The 20110-nt window shown below is 40.5% G+C and overlaps 1 protein-coding gene across 1 annotated transcript in view; it reads right to left on the bottom strand.

The window, feature by feature from the left end:
• Nucleotides 1–2224: 2224 nt before the first annotated feature.
• LOC126375241 (5'-3' exoribonuclease 2 homolog) overlaps nt 2225–20110 on the bottom strand; it is a 34842-nt gene continuing 16956 nt past the window's right edge. Inside the window, exons 15-16 of the mRNA XM_050022151.1 lie at nt 18123–18245; nt 2225–4015 (exon numbers count right to left, since the gene is read on the bottom strand). Coding sequence (XP_049878108.1) covers nt 3591–4015; nt 18123–18245 — 548 coding nt within the window. The 3' untranslated portion in view covers nt 2225–3590. The remainder of the gene's footprint in view (nt 4016–18122; nt 18246–20110) is intronic.

Genomic DNA, 20110 nt, shown 5'->3' with positions numbered 1-20110 from the left:
AAATCCTAAAACAAATGAACTGTAACGAAATTCGCCAACCGCCAAGCATTATGAACAGCCCATTACGCAGCTTACCTGGACTCTCGAATGCCGTTAAGTTTGAACCTCATTCAGCTTCAAGTGGCCCCCAGCAGTACTGGCCCTAATTTCCTTTCATCTACCTTCAATTGTGGCGAAAAAGAATTAAAAAACTATTGAGCGCGGACAAACGCCACTTGAGACGCATTGTCCGCCATATTGGAAAACGTGTCAAAACGGTTAGTCGAAAAATGTTGATTAATTTCCGTTGTTAATAATAACTGGGATATTTTGGGTGTAGGTATTAATAAATGGAAGTAAAGAAAATACAATAATGAGTTCCTGGGGATAAGTAATTACCTTCCTACTTATTTTTTTTGTTTTCGAATTCAATGTTTGGATCATAAATGAATATATGTATTTCTTTTTTAGGTTAATTGCTTCAATATGGCAAATTATTAGACTCAGCTCACGAAGTTTTCCTTTACTGCTGAACACGTGATAATCATTTATGATCTAAACTTGAATTCTAAAATCATTGGTTTAGGCTGTTTGAAATTTTATCACGGTCATTTTATCGATTCTGACCGTATAATTATGTCGTTTTGTCGATTGGTGCTAATATGTGACCCCAAATAAGTAAAATGTCGTTCTGTCAAAATACGAACGAAAATCATGTGCCACTCATGTTAGAGAAAAACAAAGTTATCGATTTCGACAAAATTTAATAAATCGATCGATATTTTTTTTTTTTTTTTTTTTTTATTGATTAATTAATTGTAATTTTTTTACTAACATAGATATAAGACTTTTGTTACGAACAATTGCTATGGGAAAACACCCGAAATAAAGGTTTTTTTTTACCACGTTGCGCATGTTACCCTGCTGAGCGGATTCGAACCTGCGTCCTCGAGTAGTTTTCTGGGCTACCATGGGTTTACTCGATACGGGCGTAGTGTAACGAACTCATAATCATAAATAACAAGTTATCGTATTGGATTTTGTTTCCAGGAATAAATTATATCGTTTATGTGTGTTGATATTAATTAAAACATTATTAATACATACATATATACATAAACTCGGGAGCTCGGTGGCGCAGCGGTAAACGCGTTCGGTCCGCGATTGTTGAAGTTAAGCAACTTTCGCAAAGGCCGGTCATAGGATGGGTGACCACAAAAAAAAAAGTTTTCATCTCGAGCTCCTCCGTGCTTCGGAAGGCACGTTAAGCCGTTGGTCCCGGCTGCATTAGCAGTCGTTAATAACCATTAATCAGCACTGGGCATGCGTGATGGTTTAAGGCCCGATCTCCCTATCCATCCATAGGGAAGGCCCGTGCCCCAGCAGTGGGGACGTTAATAGGCTGATGATGATGATGATACATAAACTCACGCCTATTTCCCAGCGGGGTAAACAGAGACAATGGAATTCCATTTGCTTCGATCCTGACACACTTCTCTTACTTCCTCCACATTCATCAATCGCTTCATACACGCACGCCGGTTCAGAGTAGATCGCACTAAACCTTTTCTAAGGACATCTCCAATTTGGTCAATGTAAGTCCTTATAGGTCTTCCTCTGCCAGCCCTACCAGCAACTTTCGCTTTATATACCGCTTTCGCAATTCTATATCCTTCATCCGCTCTACGTATCCAAACCAACCTAACATTCCCTTCTCAATCTTAGTCACTATATCATCTTTTACACCACATCTCTGTCTTATCACACTGTTTCTCACTATATCACTTAACTAACATAACATTATTAATATGTTATTGCTTTTTCTTCAAAACATTATCTATTCGAAGAAAAGTGTTACGTAACCGGTACCTTCGCCCGCCTGCTCACACCCGTACGCCGTGACCAGCATCGTTCCACGAGTTCAAGTCAGCATAATTAATGGAACACCCAGCCTGCTGAGCCAGCGCCCGAACGCGATGCGCTGACGTCAATCACGCCACCAAATTGTGACCTCGATTTAGCCGTAATGTAAAATAGTTTTTAAGTAAAATTCAGTGTAGTCCTAACTTCGGACTCATTCGCACCTAGGTTAGTTAGGTTTAGCTGTAAATTTAAAATATAATTTCATTCTAAGTGATTCTAGTTTTTCTTCTTCACCCTCCGTCTGTCGCTCACTTAATTAAAGCAACTTGCTAGAGCTACAATTACGCCTCGTGCAAGGACAGTGCAAATGATAACTCAAGAATTCAATGGAAATTACATTTATTTTCTTTTCACTTATTATAATAAAATTTCAAATCATCAAATCATGTTTGAATAGTCGATTATTGGCAACTCTGCCAAAGTAAAGTACATTTAAAATCAATGAGCGACTATCCAGGCTACATTCACCAAAAACAATATAGATGGCGTTGTTCAAACGTGATAATCACCTATTTTCTCATTAATCGGATATTATGTATAGATCTATGTTGCTACCTATATAATAATAATAATACACTTTATTGCGCACAAATTCACAAGACATTTACAGGGTAAACTTATTCTAAGGTGGGCAAAGGCGGCCTTATCGCTAAGAGCGATCTCTTCCAGACAACCTTCGGCAGAGGATATAGTACACTTGTACAGCTGCAGTGTAGCGCGCAAAAAAGTAAAATAGAATAAGAGAAAAAACATAAATAAATAAATAAAATATATATAAATATATATATACATTACTATAAATATGTACATACAATGATACATATAAGTAAAAATAGAATATTAGTTGCAAGACGATGATTGTTGCTATATTGTTTTTCTTTATTTTGATCAGAATAACAATGGGTGGAAGATGTAATTGTGCCCGCATATAATAAAAAGGGTCATCATCACCCTTAAACAAAGATGAAAGATGCAAACGTCTGTTATCCATGAAATTAGAAGGTTAAACGAAGAAAAAAGGTAAACCAAGCTAACCTGAAAAAAAGCTAAGCTTACCTGTACTATCTGTTTTCTTTGTATGTTCCTTGAGTCTGTTTTATTTTGTACAAATGAATAAATAAATAAAAAAACTATACAGCTCCATCTATATTGATTTTTTGAAACGTCCCTTCCTTCCCTTATTATCTAGTGGTGTGATATAAATTATCACGTTAAAAGTGAACAACGCCATCTATCGTGTGTTTGGGGAACGTCGATTGGAAAGTCCCTCAAAAAAGATGCGAATCTTAGTTTTCGAATCATTTCCCGTCTATTGCAATCATAAATAACACGCCTATATTCTGGTAAGGGTAGGCTGAAATATTTGCATATCTGTATTATTATTATTTTGTAAAATGCATTAGTTTCTTGAACGTGGATTTTAAAAACAGTTTTTTTTAATCAGATAGAAACCGTATTGCATAGCTTAATAAACATTTAGTAGAAGTAATTTTACTTCATTCCAGCGGCATAGTTGGTTATAATCAGTTTTAAATACCGCCTAAAAATTATATAATAGCAAAACATTTTGTCACTTCCTATTTTTTTTTCTTTACTTCTAAATCCCGTGCGTCACACACTCAGTACCGCCTAAGTACTAACTTCCTATATACAATAAGAACAAATCATCTTTCTCTTTCTTTGTTCCATCAACGCCAAGATGACCCCCTTTGGTGGCTCTGCCTTCCCTGCTGCGATCTGTTCTGTGGATTTGAATTGTAACCCTGAGAACTCTGGCCTTGGTTGTTGTAACCCTGATTCTGGTTATAACCTCTGTTGTTCTGGCCTTGACTGTAGCCTTGCTGACTGCTGTAACTTTGAGAGTTGCTGTTGTATCCTTGTCGGTTTTGGTTGTAACCTTGGTTGCCGAATCTGTTCTGGTTGTACCCCTGGTTTCCGAACCTGTCGGAGCCGCTCTGGTTGTAGCCGGAGCGGTTCTGGTGGTGAGACTGTTGGTTCTGGCTGTAACCCTGGTTGTGACCTTGGTTGTGACCCTGGTTGTGACCCTGGTAACCTGATTGTTGTTGGAACGGTACGTACCCGCTTCGATGAGGCCCAGAGGAGTGGGAGCGATCTGCAACAAACAAAATCATGTCACTTTTGTTTTCCTTTCATTAGCAACCATAATGTAAATGGAATGAATGTAATGTAATACGTATATTGACAACATTCATATTATAAGTATTAATAGGTGTTATTAGTCTAATAAATGTTTTTTTTTTTATGATTTTTACTACCAATTCATAAACAGCCTATACGTAAATAATAAATAAATATATACGTTCCACTGCTGAGTACAGGCTTCCCCTCGAGCATACTCCACCACGCTGCTCCACTGATGATTAACGTGCCCTCCGAAGCACGGAATCATCTTACTTTTTCGGCCAATCAGGTGATTCAAGCCTGCAATGTCCTTACCAAACAAGGGACAGTCTCACGAAGTGGTTTCGACAATTCTTCTTCTATCGTGTGGGTTGTGAGGTGGAGTACCAACCTCATCAACCCTGGTGTCAGGGTAACTATTGAGCCGCCAAAGGCCCCTGACATGACTCACGTAACGACTACTTACTTGCATCAGTAAGTAGTAACCGGGACCAACGGCTTAACGTGCTGTCAGTCAGTCCCATTTCCCTGGGCAGTGTTATCTACTTCATAATTTGATAATCCTTAATTTATGTAAGTACTTTTGTAACCTTCACTGTTCTGGGAATAAAGTTATTCTATTCGCTACGGTGTCACTAGCACCCTGTATACCTCATCATCATCACCAGCCCATTAACGTCCCCACTGCTGGGGCACGGGCCTTCCCTATGGATGGATAGGGAGATCGGGCCTTAAACCACCACGCGGGCCCAGTGCGGATTGGTGGTTATTAACGACTGCTAATGCAGCCGGGACCAACGGCTTAACGTGCCTTCCGAAGCACGAAGGAGCTTGAGATGTAAACTTTTTTTTTGTGGTCACCCATCCTAAGACCGGCCTTTGCGAAAGTTGCTTAACTTCAACAATCGCAGACCGAGCGCGTTTACCGCTGCGCCACCGAGCTCCTCAACCTGTTCTTTGTTCTGGGAATAAAGTTATTCTATTCGCTACGGTGTCACTAGCACCCTGTATACCTTCAACTATAACAATATAAACCACAGCCACAAGGCGTTGATACCTATTTTTCTGCATTCGCAGTCTGAAACGTGTATAAGGCGGGACACCTCGCTTTCAGTCTGTATTGCTACACTCGTCGACTTAAAACCGCTTGCAAATCCGCCGCTTCGACGCTACGGTACGAGTGTTTAATCGCTCGCTTTGTGACGCTCTAATGTCGCCTACAAGGATCTAGTTGCCTAGAATATGGCCTTTTTTGGTGAACTGCGGCACCCATATACCTTTATGTTTTCCAACTAAATATTAATTTAATGTGTGTATATTTTAATGTTGTAAATGTATATCTCGGGCCTACGGAGTCCCGGACTTTTGGAAGGCGTGCGTGGGGCCGAAGCCAACACGTAGAGGCCCCGTAAGACAATTTAATCTAAATATTGTGTGACACCAACCGGCGATTATCCCTGTATGCAGTGCACCCAAAGACAATCCCCGATTCGTGTAGATTATTGCAGATTATGGGAACAAAGGGAACTGGGCTATTCGGTTGGGGGTTAGTGGACCGGGATACTGGGGCTATGGAGGACTATGGCGCCTGCTCGATCAATGTATTATTAATGTTTCATGCTTTTTTTAAGAACGTCTAGAGCCATGTGCTATTGTAAGTACTTTTGTAACCTTCACTGTTCTGGACAGTCTTACAAAGTGATTTCGACAATGTCCCCATCGGGAATCGAACCCGGACCTCCAGATCGTGAGTCTAACGCTCTAACCACTAGACCACGGAGGCTGTATATTAACAGAGCATATATTAGTATAAAAAAGATTTATATAATATAATATTTAGATCACATTATGTATGAAATTACGTTGTACGTACCAACTTTTTTGTACCAAAATTGTTTCTCTTTACTTTGATCAGAATAACGGGTGGAAGATGTAATTGTGCCGAATATAAAAAGATAAAAGATGCATATGTCTGTTATTCATCTTCTATCGTGTGGGTTGTGAGGTGGAGTACCAACCTCATCAACCCACCAGGGTGACATCAGTCAGGGTTACTATTGAGCCGCCAAAGGCCCCTGATATGGCTCATCTAACGAATACTTACTTACATCAGTAAGTGGTAACCGGGACCAACGCTTAACGTGCCTTCTGAAGCACGGATCATCTTACTTTCAGACAATCTGGTGATCAGCCAGTAATGTCCTAACCAAACTAGGGATCACAAAGTAATTTTTGTGATATGTCCCCGCCGGGAATCGAACCTGGGACTTTCGGATCGTGAGCCCAACGCTCAACCACTGGACCACGGAGGTCGTTATCCATGAAATTAGAAGGCTAGACGAAGGCAAATGTGTACAATGCCATCTATATTGTTTTCGAGGAAAGCCTGGAAAGTCATTACAACAAAAAACCTACCTCTTCCAGCACCTATATACCGATGGCGTTAGCACCACATAATCCCAGCTTTAGAGCAGTAGGGAGACGTCAAGCTTCTATACATCAAAGTTTGGGATCTAAAAGGATTTCAGCGCGAAGTGGCAACCATCGATACCGGCTTACTACCAGCTGAACGGCAAACAAAGTATTTCGATATTTACACGACACTTCACTTTTTTTTGACGTTAAGAGGTTCAAAGACTTTGGCTTTGGTATAAATACCAATTGACCAAAAAAAGCGTTTTTGATTCCATTGTCGTAAATAACATAGAAATAGAATGCTTTCATTAATAACCATTTCTTTTGACGTGACTTATTGTAGATTTGCCGCAGATGGCATTAACTAATTGGCGGGACAAATGGGGAGCGCTGAAGGCTCTCCCCCGGTACAACGTTTAAGACAACAGGCCTGAGGTTGCCCAGTTAAATTGAGCCATTGGGCTAGGTCTCATCAAAAACCAATACTTGAGAAAACTGTACGCGAACTGTATTATTGTATATCTTTTGACATTCTGCTCTTTTGACAATTTGCTACCACTTGACATTTCGCTCTTTTGACCTTATGCTTCAAAACGATTGTTAATACCAGGAATAAAAATAAACTTGCTTTACAAGTCAGTCGATTACATAAGATTACTAAATCTTTTAAGGGGCAATGTATACGTTTTTACAATAAGATTCCCATTGACATTCAGAATTTGCCTTTCAACTGTTTTAAGACAGTAGTTAAACAAAAACTTTACAAAAAAGGTTATTATAAAGTTAGTGGTTATTTAGAAGATATGAATGCATGGGATTAACTGTCTGAGAACTGATATTAGGCAGCTAAATTACTCAATTGTATACCAATATTTTATGTTTATTTTTATTTTTTTAAAGAACGTCTAGGGCCCTGTGCCGAGGTTTTTCTTGCAGCTTCTTTTCCCCGGCTATACAGGTTGTGAGAAGCTGCAGTAGTTTTAGGCGGATAAGACGTTCGTTATGTAAAATTGACGATTCAAAGTGTAACTATGTTACCTACTGAATAAAGATATTTTTGAATTTGAATTTTGAATATACAAAACAAGATCTATTATCGCAATATTTGGACCTCTAATGAATACCTCTAAAAGCCACTGGAGCAGCGTGATATGTTCCATACTGAGGGGGGGCCTGTGCCCTATTTATGTAATGAATACCTATTAACGAAATAAATAACGGCCTCCGTGGTCCGAGTGAGCGTTGTGCTCACGATCCGGAGTTCCCGGGTTCGAATCCCGGTGGGGACGTATCACAAAAATCACTTTGTGATCCCCAGTTTGGTTAGGACATTACAGGCTGATCACCTGATTGTCCGAAAGTAAGACGATGCGCAAGGCACGTTAAGCCGTTGGTCCCGGTTACTACTTACTCATGTAAGTATGTAGTCGTTACATGAGTCATGAGCCTTTGGCGGCTCAATAGTAACCCTGACACCAGGGTTGATGGGGTTGGTAATCCACCTCACAACCTACATGATAGAAGAGAAGAACGCAACATATAGTTCATCAGAAACGAAGTAGAATAAATTAACACACAAAATATCACGTGGTTCTCTTTTCACAGCTCAGACCGTCTTATACGCTTATAGACCATTTGAGAATCAGAATTATCTATCATTCTACCCGCCATAATTACAATTAGAAGGCTCTCCAAAGCTGCAGAGTGCGTAACGACGCGTCGCCATTAGGCCCATTGTATCACAGTTGGCGCCCAGAAAGGGGCTCATAGTTGGCGCCCAGAAAGGGGCCACATCGACGATACAACCAAATAGACGTGTAATGTTTGATTTGCATACAATTTATGAAGGACGTAATATACGATCCCGACGACCCGATTACTCTAGCCATAGAGGCGGGCAATCAGCTCGCGACACCAAACACTTCAGAACCCCGTTTCTGCCCCGCCGACGTGATCGACATTTTCCCTCATTCAGCGCTTATCGCTATTGAGCCACTAGGGTCGATTAATTCTTTCAAATATTCTTCCTCTCAGACGACGCCCTGAGCCGAGGTTCGAAGGTGAGTAAGGGAACCTTACTCCCTAAGTTTTTTACACGACTGTAAACTTAACATTATAGGATCTCTTGAAATTAGTGATTATTTAGAAAATATGAATGCATGGGATTAACTGTCTGGAAACTAATATTAGGCAGCCAAATTACTAAATTGTACATAATATTTTGTTTTTTTTTTTTCAAAAAAACGACGTCTAGGGCCCTTTGTCGAGGTTTTAGTTGCAACTCCTTTTCCCCGGCTATAGAGGTTGTGAGTAGCTGCAGTAGTTTTAGGCGGATGAGACGTTCTTTACGTAAAAAAAAATATACGGTCGAATTCAGAACCTTCTCCTTTTTTGAAGTCGGTAAAAAATGACGATTCAAAGTGTTACTTACTGAATAAAGATAATTTTAAAATTGAAATCATATCATGTAAGCCTTTTATAGTGAGGTCATATATTCTATCGCGGTTGGTAGACCGTTATATCTGACCTATTAGTCAGATGTGTTGACAGAGCCAGTTCGTCTGTAGGAGTCTAGAGGTTGTAACGCCGATGGGCTCACAGCACTCGCTATTTTAACTTTTCCACATCATTATTTTTTGCCACGTATGTCATCAGTGCCTGGTTCAGGGACGGTAAATTGCGCTGTGAGATTGTAGACTCTATTTGAATTAAAGGTGTACGTGTAATGGGAAGGTGTGGATTGTGCGGCTGATATTTGAGTTGGATAGGGTTGTAAGTGCTGGAAAGAGTTGAGTTGAGTTGAAGAAAAGAGAACCATAATGAAGACTATAGAGAAACGGAGAGGAAATATGATTGGCCACTTGATACGACACGATTCATTTATAACAAACATCATAGATGGAAAAATTTAAGGGAAGAGAGGAAGGGGTAGACCTGGAGAACATTCATGAAACAAATAAAAGGTGCAGGTCGTGTCGTATCAGGAGGTGAAGGATTTGGCGGGAAGAAGAGAGGAATGGCGATTACTCCACCGACAAGAGCGCAGCTCTTAAATAAAGAGACAGAGGGTTGTAGTTAAAACTCCTTATTCGAAATAAGAAGGTTAAACGAAGGCAACACTGTACAGCGCCATCTATTTGATTTATTACACCCACGGCCTTCGTAGTCCAGTGGTTGAGTGTTAATCTCACGATCCGGAGGTCCCGAGTTCGAATCCCGGTGGGGACATATCACAAAAAATACTTTTGGTTAGGAAATTACTGGCTGATCACCAGATTGTTCAAAAAGTAAGATGATCCGTGCTTCGGAAGGCACGTTAAGCCGTTGGTCCCGGTTACTACTTACTGTTGTAAGTAATCGTTACATGAGCCATGTCAGGGGCTTTGGCGGCTCAATAGTAACCCTGACACCAGGGCTGATGAGGCTGGTATTCCACCTCACAATCCACACTATAAGAGAAGAAGAATTACACCCACAATACATCTTCGGCCCATTATTATTCTGTTCAAATTAAAGAGAAGCAATATAGGTAGCAATATAAATTAACATAATTCTATACTACATCTCATCCAATTTGAATATGTACTGGAGTAATGAGAAAAAAGGTAATTATCACGTTAAATCTGGACAGCGCCATCTATATTATTATTGGGAAACGTAGCCTGGAAAGTCCGTCATTAGTAATCAAAATCAAATCAAATCAAATATACTTTACAAAAACAAACAAATCAACTACAAATTCAAAGCATCATCATCATCAACAGTCTACGTATATACGTCCCACTGCTGGGCACAGGCCTCCCCTCAATCAACCGGAGGGGGTATGGAGCATACTCCACCACGCTGCTCCAATGCGGATTGGTGGAGGTGTTTTTACGGCTAATAGCCGGGACCAACGGCTTAACGTGCCCTCCGAAGCACGGAATCATCTTACTTTTTCGGACAATCAGGTGATTCAAGCCTGAAAAGTCCTTACCAAACAAAGGACAGTCTCACAAAGTGGTTTCGACAATGTCCCCAGCGGGGATCGAACCCGGACCTCCAGATCGTGAGCCTAACGCTCTAACCACTAGACCACGGAGGCTGTTGGAAATTCAAAGCATTTAACGAATAATTATTGTAAAAATCAGTCATTTGTTTCTGTAAAAAAACCGGACTTATCAAATCTTCAGGTTAGGAAAGCGACCCTCGTCAAAAACGGGATAATGCTAGAAAAATCTTTTTATCTCCGTATAAATTACAAAACGTTTCCAAACTGTTGTGTATCCGAATTGCTTTCCCTTTCGGTCACTCTGGTTGTCTGTCTCGCTCTCTCGTTATGCCGCTAAAAAGGCTCTAGACTGTTCTCCTAATAATAAACGGATTAATTAATTCCGGCGTTTTATTGAAAACATAACACAAACCTCTCCGTAATTTACCACAACATTATCCTAATCCGCTCCCGTAAATGCAGATCCAAAAATCCAGCAAAACATCCTCATTCACCCTTTCAAAACCTGTCAAAATTCACAGCGACGAAACTAGACATAAAAAATATGCGACGAGTACTCAGTGAGGCTCAGACATAATAGGCATCTAATGGGGGCGGGCGACACGTCCGCCGCACCACGCTGAAAGCGTCGGTTGCAAATATGAGCAGTGGCAGTCGCCACGCCGAAATTACAAGCCATTTTCTAGTGCACTCTGGCTGGATTGTAAAGAAAAAAAAAAGAATTTCAACTGATTATTTATCATCGCGAGAATCACGGCTTCCGCGGTCCAGTGATTAAGCGTTGGGCTCACGATCCGGAGGTCCCAGGGTCGAATCCCGGTGGGGATTTACCACAAAAATCACTTTGTGAGCCCTGGTTTGGTTAGGACATTGCAGACTGATCACCTAGTTGTCCGAAAGTAAGATGATCCGTGCTTCGGAAGCCGTTGGTCCTGGTTACTACTTACTGATGTAAGTAAGTAGTTGTTACATGAGCCATGTCAGGGGTCTTTGGCGGCTCAATAATAACCCTGACACCAGGGTTGATGAGGTTGTTTTAAAAACCAAAAGGCTTTGGTCCGTTTGTGGTTTATGGGTTAGAGCGTTGGACTTAAGATCCAAGCATCCGGTGTCGATGCCCGGTGGGTACTGTGATGTGTGTTACTGGCCATGAGTTAGTTTATGGGCGGTTCATTTGAATTTTCGAATTTGGAATTCTTTGAGAAGTAGTCGATTGTTTTTGGCTGGCAGATAGCAGTCGATGACGCCTACACACACTATTTCTTTATCTTCTTCATATCGTGTGGGTTGTGAGGTGGAATACCAGCCACATCAACCCTGGTGTCAGGGTTATTTCTTTAATCGGGCTATCGATTTGTCATCTGGAGGATTTATATATAATTTGTTCCCTTTACTTAGATTTTAAGACCTTTTCTATCAAATCTAAAGTTCAATTATAATCATCATCTCCCTAGCGTGATCCCATTTCTCACAGGATCTTACCTAATCTGAAGGTTTGACACTTCCAGTTTTTAAAGAAGCGACTGCCTGTCTGACCTTACAACCCGAAAGGAAAAGCAGCCCAATACAGATTAGGTTACATTCCACCGAAACGCACTTTCACTTTCAATATTACTATCAATTCAATAATATAAGATTGTAAAATACAAGTCAAACGACTCCACAATATGGATTTTTATGAATTCACTCATCCAGAAGACAGACGCCTGAATATTGAATCATATGAAATATTGTCGAACATATTGAATAGGAAATATTCGAATAAAGAGTTATGTACGGTCACGAGCATTAATATGTATACACTTTGGTACCATGTCACATTAACTTTTTTGACAAATTGAACTGTAAGTCTCACTAAATGTCAAATATGTTAGTGCGACAGAGTCCTAGAGTGGGTACATTATATTGCTCATGACTGTATGACACGGCGACGCGTGTGATTCAAGACAATATTTTTTCTCAATAATCAAAGTGATGTGTTTTTCCTAAAAACACTTTTACGTTAGACATTTTATTAACAGATTTTTGTTTTTTTTTGTTTTTTTTTTTTGTTTTGTTCTTTATAGCACCTACCCGTGCTATACATAGATGGAAAGAATTTGGCATGCACAGGAGGACCCAGTGGTGTAATGGTTAACACGCTCGGCGCGGCTTCACAAGAGCTGCGGGGTCAAGTCCCGTCCGAGTCACAAGGTTTTTCGATTTAAATTTTTAAGGAAAGGAAGGATCATCCCCCTAGCTTTATCTCGTTTTTCACAGGGTCCGCGTGAGAGTGGGCTTCACTACGTTTTCCTTCACCGCTGTTGACATTTACGATCCAAACACGAATTCAAAATTTGGTTAAGGCCCGAGTTGGTTTCCGAACCTGCAACTTCAGAAAGAGAGTCTAGCGTTCGACTAGGCCACCACGGCTCCTACATGTCTTTAAAAGAAACATAATATTACCTTAGACATTCTTTAACAGTTTCCAGAAGTATGGAAGGAAGAAAAAAGCATAATAATTGAGACAGGGTCCTCTTGGAAGAGCTGCGATTCCGTAATAATTAAGGCGAGCGTGCTCAAGTGCCCGGGGACGGTGTAGGGGTCCCTACCCTGGCTTCACGACGGCGGGGTACCCGTAGCGAGGTGACGTCTATTTGTTGGGGATTATGTGGATTTTATAATTGTAAAAGTCATTGTCTTACTATTGGTCACTATACCATAGAACAAGGAGTATTGCTGATCGGCAACGGCCTCTATGGTCCACTAGACGAGCGCTGGACTCACAATCCTGAGGCCCCGAGTACGAATCCTGGTGTGGAGATATCACAAAAATCACCTAGTTTGGTTAGGACATTACAGGCTGATCACCTGATTGTCCGAAAGTAAGATGGTCCGTGCTTCGGAAGGCACGTTAAGCCGTTGGTCCCGGTTACTATTTACAGATGTAAGTGAGAAATCGTTACATGAGCCATGTCAGGGGCCTCTGGTGGCTCAATCATAACCGTATTCCACCTCACAACCCACACGATAAGAAGATTGGTGAGTACATAAGACATGACCATAAGCTTACGACTACATCCCAAAGCAAACGACCCAATTTGCATAGAATAAGGAATAATACTACGTATAGAACGGCAACTCTCCGCTCCCCACCAGCGGTTTACACTAGGTTTACGGTCACGAGCATTAATATGTATACACTTTGGTACCATGTCACATTAACTTTTTTGACAAATTGAACTGTAAGTCTCACTAAATGTCAAACATATTAGTGCGACAGGGTTCTAAAGTGGGTACATTATATTGCTCATGACTGTACATCACATCAAACCCCCCCCCCCCCCCCAGCAGCAGAAATTTTAAAAACACTCCCACATTGTTATATTGGCCAATAACCCGGCTGAATTAAGTTCACAGCACACGTCAATCTGGTTGCATACCAGCGAGATACATATTTTATTTGCCTACGAGATACCTATTTAAAAATTAACAGCTGCCAATCATCTGTCCCTTTCCTTTTCCGCGGATAAGAAAATGACGGGTAAAACTTTAAATAAAATTAGGAGATGTCTAGAGGAATAGGGGCCATTAAATAATTATCTACATTACAGGACATTACATTATTCTTGTACATTTAATAAATGTTAATATAATCTATAGTACCATATTTTAGGAGTAAATAAATAAATTAAAGTTGAAATTTTACAAGATTTGTAGAACGTACAGGACCCGTACAAAAATCAAAAGAGAAATTGTCCTCTACGTGGCGTCAGCGAAATTTGCCGGCAAAGGCGTGTCTTTGTGGAGAATTCACGAGGTGGGCGCAACTGCTTTTTTATTTTTAATGTCGACAAGACATGACACGCGCAAAGGATGATGTATATACAGCCTTTGTTGGAAAAGTTACTTTGAAGTTAGGAGAATTTGAATAATTGGATAGTTTCCTAGATAAATTATGAAATTCTGATAACTAAATAAAGACAGGTCTAAAGGTGACAAAACAACGTTTTCTATTTTCAATTTAATTTATTTGTAATAATAATTGCGACATTTTGTCACGTTTTTCACACACGTCACAGATTGCTTTTTCATGCAAATTCCATTGTAATTTCGTGTTATGAGGTTTACATAAACAGCCTATATACGTCCCACTGCTGGGCACAGGCCTCTCCTCAATCAACCGGAGGGGCATGGAGCATACTCCACCATGCTGCTCCAATGCGGGTTGGTGGAGGTGTTTTTACGGCTAATAGCCGGGACCAACGGCTTAACGTGCCCTCCGAAGCACGGAATCATCTTACTTTGTCGGACAATCAGATGATTCAAGCCTGAAAAGTCCTTACCAGACAAAGGACAGTCTCACAAAGTGATTTCGACAATGTCCCCATCGCGAAACCCGGACCTACAGATACTGTGCCTAACGCTCTAACTACTATACCACGGAGGCTGTTACAGCACAGAGGCTGTTATTTTATGTTATGAGGTTTAGTAAAAAGTAACTGATTTAAAAAAAGTTAGTACAGTAGGTACAAGTACCTAGTCAAAGAGAAGTAACACGGCAATCAAATTAAAATGAAACCGGAATTTCATCAATTGACTTTAGAAATAGTGTTTATACACGCCAATCTCAAAATCAAATCAAATAAGCGTATTCAATTAAAAAAAAAACACGTAGTTTGGGGGCGGTTAATGCGGCACGTGGCGCCCCCTACCAGGGGAGACAGTCAGGAAATCGAGTAAAACACGACTTTAAAACAATAGTGATAAAGTCTAAGAAATCATGAATTCACGTATATCCCAATTTGATTGATTTCAATGCAGTTAAATTAGGAATTAATTGGAACTCGTGTCTTGCTTGACAAGTGATTGCAATTTAAAAAAAAAATAAAGCGAATTTTTGTAATAAATACAAACTCTTTTAAAGTATTGCAAAAAAAATGCTCCAACCGGATGGAAGAAAAGAATAATAAAGCTTTGTCGAGAGATATCTTTATCGGATTATCGTAAAAATGTAACTAAAACTCAAATTAAGACACCTTCTTCGCCACCTGGTCATAAAGGGCTAAAAAATCAATAAAAACGAAAAAAAGCATTTCCGACAAATCCTCTCCTGACGGATAATAGGAAGCACTTGAGCCGATCGACCCGTTATTTAAAAAAAAATCGCCCCTATTGTGCTAGCAACCCTCGTGTAATTATTATTTTCGTAGTTGGCGACACTGGGTCGGACAATGGCTTCCCTTCGCACTTCCTGTTTGCTTTCGCGCGCTATTACACGTCAATGCCTGCGACGATAGGCCAATTTGAATTTCGAATTTGGAATAATGGATTCCTTTCACTGGCGGAGATTGGCTGTAATTTTGTTTTCTTAAAGGCAATGGCTGTTTGGCGTATAATGCCAGGTTGGCTTGTAGGCGCAAGTTTTGATCTCTTTGTATGTATACTAATCCATTTATGCTAAACGCAAGTTGCGCAATGCCAAAGTTCCGTAAATGAAAGGCTTTTTAAAAAGTATAATCCCCGTCTTAAAGAGGGTAATTGGTCTATAGTTATCGAAGTAATGTTGTGATACTTTTGGTCGGACAACCATTAGCCATAAAAGAACAACAACCTCTGAATCCTATGGGGTTTGAGCCTGTTGCCATTAACCGGGCACAAATCTTAAGAACCACGTGATATCAATTACCAATGAGAGGGTCTTCTTCTCTTCTATCGTGTGTGGTCCGGCCACGGACCTAGGAACAGGAGGCGCGGGGCGGGCTCCCACCAGTAAACCAGTCGGTCTTAGCCTCGCCGCGCATTTACACATATACCTACCTTGTACCTATATTATTTTATTTTATTTTATTCATAAGATATGCAACAGCAGTTTTACAGGTAAAGTTAAAGTATCTAAATTACATAGTGTGTCTTAGCCAATAACAGGATATCATAGATTGCGTTAACTATTGAACCGAAATTAACAGAAAACAATAACAAAACTTAAATGAACAATACGCTAGTGTACAAACGAGTTACATACATGAATGTTCGTTCAATAGACTTTTCTTTACATTTTAAACCAGCGTTTTATTCACCCGTGGAGTTTCTACCAGAAGCAGCTACCCTAGAGCTACCCTATGTGGGTTTGTGAGGTGAATTACCAACCTCATCAACCCTGATGTCGGGGTTACTATTGAGCCGCCAAAGGCCCCTGACATGGCTCATGTAACGACTAATTACTTACATCAGTAAGTAGTAACCGGAACCAACGGCTTCCGAACCACGGATCATCTTACTTTCGGACAAACAGGTGATCAGCCTGTAATGTCCTAACCAAACTAGGGATCACAAAGTGATTTTTGTGATATGTCCCCACCGGGATTCGAACACGGGACCTCCGGATCGTGAGCCCAACGCTCAACCACTGGACCACGGAGGCCGTAATGAGAGGATTAAAAGTTTGCATATATCCAGAATAATCTGAGCATGAAAGTATTTGCGAAAATTAAAACAATAGCAGTTGGCTAAAACTGAGACAGGATATCTTTTTTTGCACGTAAGTTTCTAAAACGAGTATATACATACTGTTGACGACAGGTCGACATGGCAATCGGGGCATGAGGTGAGCGGCGGAGGCGGGGTCGCCCCCCACACCCGCACAGTCCCCGCGGCGTCTTAGTCTTAGTGTCGCACGAGTCCGTGTATCGACCGCGTTTATCGATTATAATCTCGCTCACATAATTTATTGAAATCTAATCTAAATATTTATGGTTATTTAGATTAGATTTCTTTTAAATCTATTGTTTTTCTTTTGTACTAGTATATTTTACATATACTTGCTAAGAAATTATTGAAAACTAAGAATAATATTTTAGAAATAAAATTAACGTTAGATGATTCAGATGAATAAATATTAACATTAACTTAAATGAAAACGTGGTATTATTTTATTCACATTTTGTTACATACATAATAAAAATATATCGATATTGAAAACGTCACGTCACTAGAGAATTGCCATGTCGACCTGTCGTCTACATTACATAAACAGCCTAAATACGTCCCACTGCTGGGCACAGGCCTCCCCTCAATCAACCGGAGGGAGTAAAACGAGTAGGTATTTAATTTGAATTTCTCGTTGTGCAAACGTCAATCATTAAAGAATTACCCAACCAGGGGGCGGGCGGGGCGCGTGCGCCAATTATGACGTCACCGGCGACCCGTGACTTAACAAACCCTTCCTCATTTGACGGGTTTATCAGTATGTTTCCATTTATCTGTGATATGAGTCAAAGGGGTACAGATTACGTCAGACTGGACATTTTATACAGAGTGTTACATCGTAACGAAAACTTTAAGGGGTGATTCAGACTAGGATTCTCAGTTGTTAACAAGCGGAATTTGCTGTCGTAAAAGAATGGAAATGAAAATAATTGAAAAAAAAAAACAAAAATTTTAAATGAGTTTTCCGACAGGAAATTCCACTTGATATCAACTCAGAATTATGGTCTGAATCATCCCCCTCAGTATTCCTTACGATGTCACTAACACCCTGTATTTAACCTAACCTAACCTAACTGGGGATCACAAAGTGACTTTTGTGATATGTCCCCACCGGGATTCGAACCCGGGACCTCCGGTTCGTGAGCCCAATGCTCAACCACTGGACCACGGAGGCCGTTAAAAAATAGATAAAGTAGGTACTTACTATGCTGTCCATGGTGCTGGGGCGGAGGCACGTTACCATACGAGCGGTCCCGCGGCAGTGAGTGTCCCAGCATGCGGTGTCCAGCGGCCTCGAGCGATGCCACCGTGTTCGACCGCACCATACCTGGTGAAACATGTTGCTTTTAGTATTCCTGTCGATAATTTAAGAACACCAATAGCACATAACATAACACATAACATAGAACACGTTCAGCTGCTTGTCTTCCCGGGCATGACGTAAAAACCGACAGAGGGATTGTGTCCTCTAACATGATGGACTAATGTTATGGGCGATAGGCTGATCCCTTATCACCGTAAGGTTTATCATATCCAGCTTACGACATCGTATCAACAGTGGCTGCAAGTTGTCTTTGATTTCTTGTGGCTCTGCCCACCCCATTAGGGATTACGGGCGTGAGTTTATGTATGTGGGTCATTCTTCTTTTTTATCGACAATAAGAAGTCATTTTCTCGTTATATCGGATTTAACATCTTTCATTATAACGGCAATAAATATTTAAAAAACATCATATAGAGATGTGTCTGTAGAGGAGTATTTAGTGTTTCTCTTTATCTTGGTAATATACTGTTCCTTGCAGGCGCATTGCAAAATATATTGTGACAGAGTGGCCCTTTTCATCGGAGACAGCATTTCGATTTACCACTCTGTCACAGAATTTTGTGAAAAACAACCAAGCTACGTTAATCACTAATCGAGGAACCGATTAGTATTTCGCTAGTATTTTAAGTATAATAAGATAACTATATTTTTGGACAATGGAAAGATTAAATAAAATTCTAAAACATGCTATGTTATAGCAGAGCGAAGGACAGATCATTGTCGATAAAAAAGAAGAACGACCCATGTATGTATGTACCAATATCACACCCCGGACACTTCATACAAACAACCTCGTTTTACACAGACACCACACAGTGACGTTATCGTACACGAGCGTCTGTGTGTGACGTCTGACGCCATACGATCCAAGTCTAAACTATGTTCATTGAGGTAAACCTATCTCAGCCGCTGGTGGGGAGCGGAGAGTTGCCGTTCTATACGTAGTATTATTCCTTATTCTATGCAAATTGGGTCGTTTGCTTTGAGATATCGGTCCTGCGCTTCCCCGCATCCAGCGGCTTCCCGCGACCTTCACCAGATCGTCGGTCCACCTTGTAGCGGGCCTACCCACTGAGCGTCGTCCGACACGCGGCCGCCACTCCAGAACCCTTCCGCCCCAGCGGCCATCGGTTCTCCTCGCTATGTGTCCTGCCCACTGCCACTTCAGCTTTGCAATTCTCCGAGCTATGTCGGTGCCGGGGAACTTTTTATTTATTTTTTATTTATTTATTTATTTATGGTCACCAACAGAGTTAACAACAATAAATACATTACAAGTTACTTATATATAAACAAGAGTAATTGTTACCCTAATTATAGGTGACAACGGCATGCAAAATTAACTGCAGCAAAGATATCTTAAATGAGAAAAAAAAAGAAGGCTAAAAGCGCATCACGCTTGCACAGCTTAGGCCATTTACACTTAAAAACAGACACATTTGTTGTTATTTATAATCTTCTTATCGTGTGGGTTGTGAGGTGGAATACGGTTCTGATTGAGCCACCAAAGGCCCCTAACATGGCTCATGTAACGACTACTAACTTACATCAGTAAATAGTAACCGGGACCAACGGCTTAACGTGCCTTCCGAAGCACGGACCATCTTACTTTCGGACAATCAGGTGATCAGCCTGTAATGTCCTAACCAAACTAGGGATCACAAAGTGATATTTGTGATATCTCCACGCCTCAAAGGACACACGCATGGGATAATATCTAAACTATATAGTAACACCTTAATTTATTTATTTATACAATTCACAATATAAGCTTACAGCTAACGCCAAAGCACTTATATGTTAGTCAAAAAGGATGCATTAAACTTTACATTAACATAGATAGGTATTTATTACATTTTACATTTTAA

This window comes from Pectinophora gossypiella, chromosome 18, assembly GCF_024362695.1.
Source record: "Pectinophora gossypiella chromosome 18, ilPecGoss1.1, whole genome shotgun sequence".
NCBI lineage: Eukaryota > Metazoa > Arthropoda > Insecta > Lepidoptera > Gelechiidae > Pectinophora > Pectinophora gossypiella.
The sequence above is the reverse complement of the archived record's forward strand: the minus strand, read 5'-3'. Positions and strand labels throughout refer to the sequence as shown.